Below are 9,553 nucleotides of genomic sequence, written 5' to 3' on the forward strand. Positions count from 1 at the left end.
CTAGGAAAACTTTTCAGCCAGCCCAGTACACTTCCGGCTATTCCTGCCGCGGCTAGACGGTCTACCAAGATGGTATGGGACACCGTGTCGAAAGCAGCGGACAGGTCTAGGAGTACCAAAACTGATTTCTTTCCCTGGTCCATTGCGGCTCTGAGTGTTTCGGAGGTAAAGATTAGAGCTGACTTGGTCGAGTGCTGAGCTCTAAAACCTGCTTGGTTGGGGTGCCAGATGTTATTGGCCTCCAGGAAGGCAGTTAACTGTTTATTTACTGATTTTTCTGTTAGTTTACAGAAGGTTGGAAGTAGGGAAATGGGTCGCAGATTTATGAGAGTAGTGGGGTCTGGTAACAGTTTTTTTTGCAGGGGCTTAACTACTGCAAGTTTCCATTCTTTCGGGACTAAGCCTAAATTGAGTGAGGAGTTTATGATATTGTTGACGATGGGATTTGCAATCTCTACCAATGTGTGGAGAACAAACGGAGGGCAGGGGTCGAACGGTGAGCCTGATTTTATCTTAAGGATTTCTGTCCTGTATTCCTCTAGGCTAACAGGTTGGAAAGAGGACATGAGGTCCATCGTTATGTTGGCACTTTTTTTTATTAAAATCTCCTCTTGAGGTAGAGGGTGGGGGAAATCTTTAGTGAGCATTAGAATGTTATTCTCAAAAAAGTCTGCAATGGTGTTGCATAGAGTTTGAGAGGGGGGAATGTCTCTCTGCATAGTTTTGGGGTTAATGAAGGTGTTTGTTGTTACTTTTTGTTATGGCTTCAGTGTAATATTCCTTTTTGGCCGTTTTTATCATCCCATGATAGAGGCGGCGGGCGATTTTATACTGATTCTGGTCAGATTCTGTATAATTAATCCGCCATATCCGCTCAAGGGCCCTGACCTTCCTTTGCTCTTCTTTCAGGGTTGGGGAAAACCAGGGGGCAGAAGGTCTCTGTTTCCTACTGACCCTCGGCTTTGGTGCAGCATAGCCTTTTCCTGTGCTTAGGGCAGTCATCCATTCCCTGAAGGCTTTCCACCCACCCACATTATAGGCTTCAAAGTCTATTTCAGAAAAGGCCAGTGGTTAATGATCTCCTGACTGTTGTAGTGATTGCATTTTAACCCATCACATTGATAGTATAACCAGTTGTAAAAACAGATCCTCAGATTATTTTAACAACATTCTGTTCATAGATGTTCATTGCCTTTATTCAGTGTCATGTAATTCAATGTCCAGTTCCCTCGTATTTGTGATAATATTTTATAGAGATTTATTTATCATCATAGACACGTAGACATGTAAGGTCCACTCCTAAGTTGGTTACTCCCTAGTTCAGTAAAATTCTCAACATGAACACAGTCACCTAAATTCACAAGGAAGCAAATCACACAGCTGCCTGGTTCCTACCTCCTCAATTCCTCAAACTGTTTATGGTTGTTCCAGTCAAGTGCAGTACGAAGGTAACAACTCAATGAACCACTACTGTACCTATCACAGTCACTGGTGTTTGGATTTATCCTCCAGTCTAGTGTGATATTTAGCCAGGATCAAGCCAGTCAAGCACAACCAGCTCATCATCTTCCTTCAAAGTATGGGGAGGCTGAGCCATGGGCTATCTACATCAGCTACAGATGGGTCTAAAATCTGCTGGGATTGGTAGAGAAAACCCAGGCTTGCTTATGACAGGTGGCAGTTAGGAATCAACACTAGGAGACAGGTAACAGCAACAAGAGTATGACAACACCAATGTTAGTCACACTGTCTTGGCACACGCTTGTTACGAACAATATTTCTACAGTAAGAAAACACTATATATAGCGATAACAATGGCATAACTGTCCCCTTCACAACAAGCACAAGACACTTCTGGGCATTCTGTGCCGGAGTGAGTTGTATCATGCAATATTTCATTTTATGGCAAATGTGAGTTTTCATGTTCATCACTTCGTGAAACAGACCTATACAAATTGGATATGACACACAAATTGTGTTTGGAACTCGGATATCACTTCAAAATGTACATTTAAAAGTGATCAGATATACAACTTACCAGGAGATTTTCTGGTTTGAGATCTCTGTGGACAATGTTCCTGTAGTGAATATAAACAAGAGCCTCACACAAGTCAGCAATCATGAGTGCAGCATCATGTTCTGTGAATCTAACACTCTCTATAATTGCATCAAAAAGATCACCCCCCTTCACGTACTCCATGATCAAGTAAATCTCAGTCTCCGTTTCATACTCGTCTAGCAGTTTCACAATGTTGGGATGTGAAAGATCCTTGATTATGGAGATCTCATTCTCAATCATGTCTTCTTTCCCTTTGAGTTTGGACTTGTCAATAATTTTCATGGCGTATTGTTGATTTACACTGCGGACTCTGCACTCCTTCACAATGGCAAAGTTCCCATCCCCGATTGTCCGGCCAATCTCATAATAGTTCTCTACATCAGCTCTACATTTCAAATGCTTTGGCCCCCTATCAGAAAGTTGCTTAAACTCTTTTGTTTCTGTTATGGCTGAAAGGCCTCCATTTTCTTGCACTCTTTCCAAACCAGTTTCTGTATTTATTGTCCTTGAGTAGCTATTGTTGGGGTTTGTGTCCTGTTCCTTTTCACCCAGGTGTGTTTTGGTTTGTTTTTCTTCATGTACCTGACAATCTTCTGATATTCTACAACTTCCTCTCAGAGTGAAAACACTTCCTTTCTTTTCCCTAGTTTCTAATCGGTCTTCTTTGGTGCCATATTGAGGATCAATAGCCTCCTGCTTATTCTGCACGAATTGCCTAATGAGAAGTTCATTCTGCACTAAAGAATTGTCACCTTCTTTTTCAATGTTATCTAGCTTATTAGTAATTTCATGAAAGTTACCATAAATATGCTTGGGGTGACTGGTACAGTCTTTGCCATTACGTTCCAATTCATAACCTCCTATAGAACTTCTCGAAAACGTTCCACAACTTATGTGTGCTTTGCTTTCCAAGCTGTATCTCTGGCAATTCCCCAGGTTTGGGTGTTTGACATCTAGTGAACCACATACCTGCCTCTCACGGTGTAGTTTACGCCTAACCTGTCTCTGCTTTTTGCACTGTTCGCATTGGACAATGTCATTCACATTCATGTCTGCAGTCCTAGCCTCGACATTTGTATCTTTTTTGGAGCACTTCTGCCCCTCTTTTAATTTTTCAGGAGGTCGTCCTTGCTCTCTGTGCCACTTCTCCCGCTCCCACTTTTTTATCTTTACTGTTTCCGTGTGTCGGATCTTGCAGTCAGTTTTCTCATCATGTTTGGTGGCTAGTCGAGGAGATTTGGCACCACAGCAGATCTTTGGGATTTTGGACTCCTCAAAGCCACTATCTACTTTCAAAGTTTGGTGAACTGGCTTATCAACAGTTCTTTCAGAGGTCTCACAATGTTCTTTTCCAGTAGCATGTGCACACAGGCTCTCCGGATAAAGTTCTTCTATGACTGTTTCAATGTTCTTTGTTGTAAGCTGCTCCCGTCCCATAGCAATGAAAACATCGTCTCCCCTGAAGAAATCAGATATACCTCCTATTTCTTTCCCTTTTATAGTGTACAGTTTCCTCACACGATCGTTTTTCCACCGTGGTAATCCCAAGGCTTCTGAAATATCAGCAATCAACTGTTCAAAAGTCTGCACAGATCGTCTGTTAAGTAATAATGTGATCTTTCGCAAGGCACAGTTTCCAGGTTTTACCACTGTCACAATTCTTGGCTTGACCGGGCTATTCTCTGAGTGGATTGTATGAAAACCATTTCTGGAATTGAAAAATGGTGAACTGTAACTGTTCATTCCCAAGAAAGGTTTTCCAAAATATCCACGACCCACAGGTGGATATGTTCCTTGACATAACCTATCCGGCTTTCTTGGGCTGATGGTGTTATATGGTTGATCAGATATCAGTGGATGGCCTGAAATAAATCAAACAAAGATATTAGACTGCTGGACTAACATAAAAAAACACATGAAGAAAATAAAATTTTACTGCCGATGGTGACAATCATCACATATTTCTGTTTCACCCCAGCCGGCGCATCAGCCAAAATTACAGATACAACTTTTTTGCTTTCAAAGTACAGGAAAAGTGAGCACTGAAGAGGCAGGACGTAGTATATACTTTGCAACAAGAGTGGCGATATAGATATTGTTAGTTGGTCACATTAACAGTTAAAAGGAGGCTATTTCACATGAATAATTTGAAAAAAGTATAGCTTTTGAAAATGCTGCTTAAGTGGAACTCTGGAATTCTCTTCCCCTGGACCTACGAGTGGAGCAGTGTCACCTTCGCTTCCGCAAAGCCTTAAAGACCTGGCTCTTTGTCCAATAATTCTTCTTCGGGATTTACTATGCTGTCACTGTCAATTAGCGCCGGGAAACCCTCACGGGTAGCTGTCGCGCTCTATAAGATTAATAATAAAATAAAATAAAATAAAGATCCAAATAACTTGTCTCTGGAGTAATGTGGCTACTGTCCTCTGCAGTTCAATATCCGGTTCTAAAAACTCCACGGTAATAATTTAATTTTTAGCAGAAAAAGCAGCGTCAGATCTGAGGCGCATCTTACTCACTCGATTTATCAGGAGTAGAACACGGAGAAGTATTTGGCCATTTTCTGGCGAACAAATGGCGTTCCCAGAATACAGGCATATCAGACCAGATTGGGGGTGGGGGGGGCATTTCGGTAGCTGTGTCACCATTTTGGAAGGTGACACAGCTGCTGATTGCACCGCCAGTCAGAGAACGTTTTTGGAGTCAGGGAGATCGTTTTTTGAGAGTAGTTCATCTGCCTGAGCATACCCTGCCAACTTATGGCGAACAAATGGGGCGCTAGAGGGCGCGCAAGCGGAATGGCTGCCTAGACACGCAGCTCCCGCTCCTTGATCACTAATCCTACGATTATCCTTCACCACAGGGTACTGATTTGCCCGATCTCCGCCCTGCACGCTGCCGGGTGCTCTGAACCACACTCGACCCAAGTCTGGGGTCACTGAAGGAAACGGTGCCGGAGATATCGCCCGCTGAAGTTTTACCGGCGATTGCCCTGGAGCCTGCGTGTGGAAGGAGACGGCTGCGGCGGCCCACTCAACCCCGGGGATGACCACGAGGAGGTAGGCCGCGGAGCCGGGAGCTGCCTGGGATCGAGACACCTGCTGCCCGGAGGCGGGGGAGAGGAACGCTCCGCTGTTGCCCACGTCCATGTGCGGCCCCCCACCCCCCCCTCCGACGACTGGCTCTGTTGGCCGCTGCTGCAGGTGGGAGGCTGCTCGCGTCCGGACGGACGCTGTGAGGCGGGACGGCCTCGGGGCGCCCAACGCGACCCTCCTCGCACTGGCGCCATCAACATTCAGGGACACAGACCACGAGAGATCCGCATTGGGGTGCGGTGGGCCTGCCTGAGGCCTACCGCGGAGGAGAACGCTCTGCCTGCGCTGTGCCCCAGGGCCCGCCACACACTGGTCTTGCCGCTGCGACTCTGCTGCCGGCCTCTGCACCTCCAAGACTGCATCGTGAGGGGTCCTTCCCCCCAACTTACCTGTGCTAGTGTCCCTACCTGTGGCTGCATTGCGAGACTGGGGATTGGGCTGCCCTGATCGCGTGGGGGCTCCTGGTGGAGTCCTGCCTATATCGGACCCTGCTTCCCTCCTGGACCTGGTGAACCGGAGTCCCACCCAACCTAAGCTGCATGTGCAAGTGTCTGTAGTCAGCATGTCCCGCGGGTGACCGATACAGCGCCACTAAACCCGGGCATCCACGGCCCCCTATCACGAGTACGCCTGGGGTGAGCGGGAAGTGACTGGCACCTACCACCGGACATCTGCGTGTCCCCTACGGCGGTGTCTCACTGGCAGTTGCTGTGCAGTGCCCTACCTACGAGGACTGCACAAACCTCCTTTGGTACTCCATTACATTTTATCTGTGACTACTGTGCAGCAGTGCCCCAGCGTTGCGACTTATTTAGCCATGGTGAGACCCGTCAACCGCCAGTCCAAGCTCAGCTTCGATGGAGCCAAAAAGGACGCCAAATCGGTGCCAGCGGAGTCTGGGCTTAGTGCTGCCGCTCCAAAAGTCATCTCATCCCCCACCAAGGACATCAACTTGCACAGCCTGTTTCAAGAGATGTGGCAGGGGTTTGCTACCGTCGTTGAGAAGGTCGATGGGGTCACTGCCCGACTGGATGCATTGGTGCATAAGGTGGACCGCCATGAGGAGAGGCTCACGACGGTGGAACAAAGCATTTCCGATAACACGGATACCACCTCGACTCACACGACGCAATTGGCTAGAATGGACAATTTGCTCAGGGTCATTGCGGCCAAAAACGAAGATTTGGAAGCCCGAAGCCGCCGGAACAACATACGCGTCCCCAATGTTCCAGAATCCACGGACACAGGCAGGATGGAGCTCTTCGTTGAAAAGTTGCGGAAAGGCTCGGTGGGGGAGGACGCTTTCTCTCCTCAATTTATTGTAGAAAGAGCGCATAGATCCCTGGCGCCTGTGCCGAAACCTGGTCTTCCGCCACGGCCAATAATTGCTAAACTGCTGAACTATCGTGACCGCGACACTGCTTTGCGGGCGGCCCGGTCTCAAAGAACATTGCAGTTTAATGGCATCTCCTTCTCCATATACCCGGACTTCACACCACTGGTGCAAGAGGAACGACGCAAGTTCCTCCCGGTAAAGAAGAAGCTGCGTGAAGCCCAAGTGGACTATGCGCTGTTATACCCGGCGAAGCTGCGAGCGACACACCAGGGGAAGAAACGTTTTTTCACAAATCCGCAGAAAGTGGAGGATTTTCTGAAAATGCTCCGGAGAGCACGCAGGGAGGATCGCGACGCGGCAGAGGACCAGGAGGACGGAGACCCTTCTCCGGCGCTACATGAGTGATGGCTTCTTGCACTAAAATGCGCTGGGCACATCAGATGTGCTGCTTGATCCTCTTCTACTGCTGCAAGAGCAGACAGAGCGGTGACTGCGCCTGCTGGACCTACACGGACTTCGCACACCTGTGGTAATGTACATCAAGGACCACTCCCTCAGACCTAGTCTCCACCGAGGGCGGTATAGTTTTGGAGCTATGGGCTGGGGAGTGGCTGTGCGTACTCTATGCTATTTCCCTCTTGGGTATTCCCCTTAAGACTACTGATGTTTTTGTTATTGTTACTGCGGTTGAGGGTGGGGGGAGGGATGCTGGCTGGGGCTCATTGGCTGCTGGCATGATTGGGATGCTGGGGTGGGAGGGGGGGTGGGATGTTCTACGAAGAGGCTTTCATCGAATGGACTACTTGCTTTGATTCTAATCTGGTGTGCACGCCGTGGGTGGCAGGGCGGAATGGGCCCTATACCTTCGCCCTGGCCGGGGCTATGGTGCTTAATGTTGAACTATCTATGGCTACTCTAAATACTGCTGCACAGTTAACTTGCATGTCCTGGAATATACGGGGTTTGAACGATGCAAAGAAATGTTGCAATGTCCTTGCCTATCTTGATAGACATCATGTCCAGGTTGCCATGCTGCAGGAAACACATTTGTCACCACAGGGTAGGACCACTTATGCGAGCAGATGGGCTGGACATCGCGGGTTCTCCTCATATTCCACATACGCGAGGGGAGTCGCTATCCTTCTAGCCCGCAGTGTGCCGTTTCAGAGACACGGGGAACTGATTGATGGGGAGGGGCGCTATGCAATGCTGTGGGGCAGACTGGGGCGCGACACCTACACATTTGTCATCACATATGCACCAAACACAGATACTCCTGAATTCTTTACTACTCTATGGGGTAAGATTCTGACTATCGGGTCGCGACACATCATCTGGGGTGGGGATCTCAATCTGGCGGTGGTGCCGCGGCAGGATAGGGCGGACGGTGTCTGCTCCTATAAACCTAGAGCGCGGGAGGCACTCACCGGGGTGATCACAGAGGGAGGATTGCTAGATGCCTGGAGGCACTTACATCCAAATGGGAGGGAGGGCACTTATTTCACCTCACACACGGGAACCTGGGCGCGCCTGGACTACTTCCTGATCACCAGCGGTATAGCTGCGGAGCTGGTAGGGGCAATACACCTGCTGAGGACGTACTCTGATCACAGCACCGTCTTGTTACATTTCCGTACACCAGGTTGGGACAGCCCGAGACCTCCCTGGCGGCTTCGCCCTGACATTCTATTGGACAACTTATTCCGTACTGAACTTGGGGAGGAAATAGAGCCTTTTTTCCCAGGAACAAGGGGTCAGTTGACTCGGTAGAACACATATGGGAGGCTTTCAAGTTGACTGTCAGAGGATACTGTATCTCTAAGAGCCACGGGGTCTTGCGGGACATCCTCAACACGATACACACGCTAGAGAAAGAGTTGCGTGCACTAGAACTCCGCACGGTTGTCGAGACTGGACCCGAATTACATGCTGCTTTCAGGGAGACACTGACGAAGTATGAGGAGGAGGCTCTCAGGGAGGCCAAGTTCCGGGGTAAACACTGGCAGGCCCGAAAATATTGTGAGGGGGACAGGCCTGGGAAGGTACTCGCTACACTCACACAACCTTCACGCGCCCAGAATGTCGTACTCGAACTTGCAGACGAACATGGTGCTACAGTCAGGGACACAGATGAGCTACTCACTATATTCACCACACACTACCCCTCACTCTACACTTCCACTGCGGGGCCCGACACATCCTATGCTGATTACTTGAGAGACGTGGCGCTCTGTTGGCTCAGCGATGGGGATAGGGCATTTCTGGCGGCACCCTTCGAGCTGGACGAGGTCCGGGAGGCCATTATGTCCCTCAAGAACGGCAAGGCCCCTGGCCTTGACGGCATTCCCGCCGAGTTTTATAAAGCCTACATCGACATCATGGCACCTGTTCTTCGCGAGGTTTACTCGGAGTCGCTTTGTGATGGTGTGCTCCCTAGCTCTATGCGCGAGGTAGTGATCACCTCTCTTCTTAAGCCCGACAAAGACCCCACCTCCTGCAATTCCTATCGCCCACTCTCCCTCCTGAACTGCGATGTCAAAATACTCGCGAAAATTCTGGCTACTCGCTTGTCGCTACTGATGACCAGGATTGTGTTGCCCGATCAATCGGGCTTCGTGGCTGGCCGTTCCACCTCTCACAACCTCTGCACGCTGTTCTCTCTGCTATGTACAGTTCATCCTGATATGCCCGTTGCGGCTGTATTCCTCGACGCGTCTAAGGCCTTCGACTCAGTCGAATGGCCCTACCTGTTCTCGGTGTTGGCTAGCATGGGGTTCCCCAAACTGTTCATATCCTGGATTCGCCTCCTTTACACCAATCCCACGGCTAGGGTGTTAATCAATGGCCGCCTGTCACAGCCCATTGCGAGCACCAGGGGCACACGTCAAGGTTGTCCACTCTCTCCCCTACTTTTCGCCATAGCGGTTGAACCTCTCGCTTGTCGCTTGCGACAATTACACCGAGATGGGGCGGTACAGTGCTTACAACGTCAAATCGATGTGTCTCTATATGCGGACGACATCACGTTGTACGTTAAACACCCCGAGACGCACCTTAATCCCT

General features: G+C 49.1%; 1 protein-coding gene across 1 annotated transcript in view; it reads right to left on the minus strand.

Moving 5' to 3' along the window:
* The window catches only part of DCLK3 (doublecortin like kinase 3), a 184,904-nt gene extending 181,001 nt beyond the window's left edge, over nucleotides 1-3,903 (minus strand). The window contains exon 1 of the mRNA XM_086964754.1: nucleotides 2,039-3,903. Within this exon, the coding sequence (XP_086820880.1) occupies nucleotides 2,039-3,802 (1,764 nt within the window). The 5' untranslated portion in view covers nucleotides 3,803-3,903. The remainder of the gene's footprint in view (nucleotides 1-2,038) is intronic.
* Between the last annotated feature and the right edge of the window lie 5,650 nt (nucleotides 3,904-9,553).

This window comes from Lissotriton vulgaris, chromosome 4_1 (genome assembly GCF_964263255.1).
Source record: "Lissotriton vulgaris chromosome 4_1, aLisVul1.2, whole genome shotgun sequence".
In the NCBI taxonomy this organism is placed as follows: domain Eukaryota; kingdom Metazoa; phylum Chordata; class Amphibia; order Caudata; family Salamandridae; genus Lissotriton; species Lissotriton vulgaris.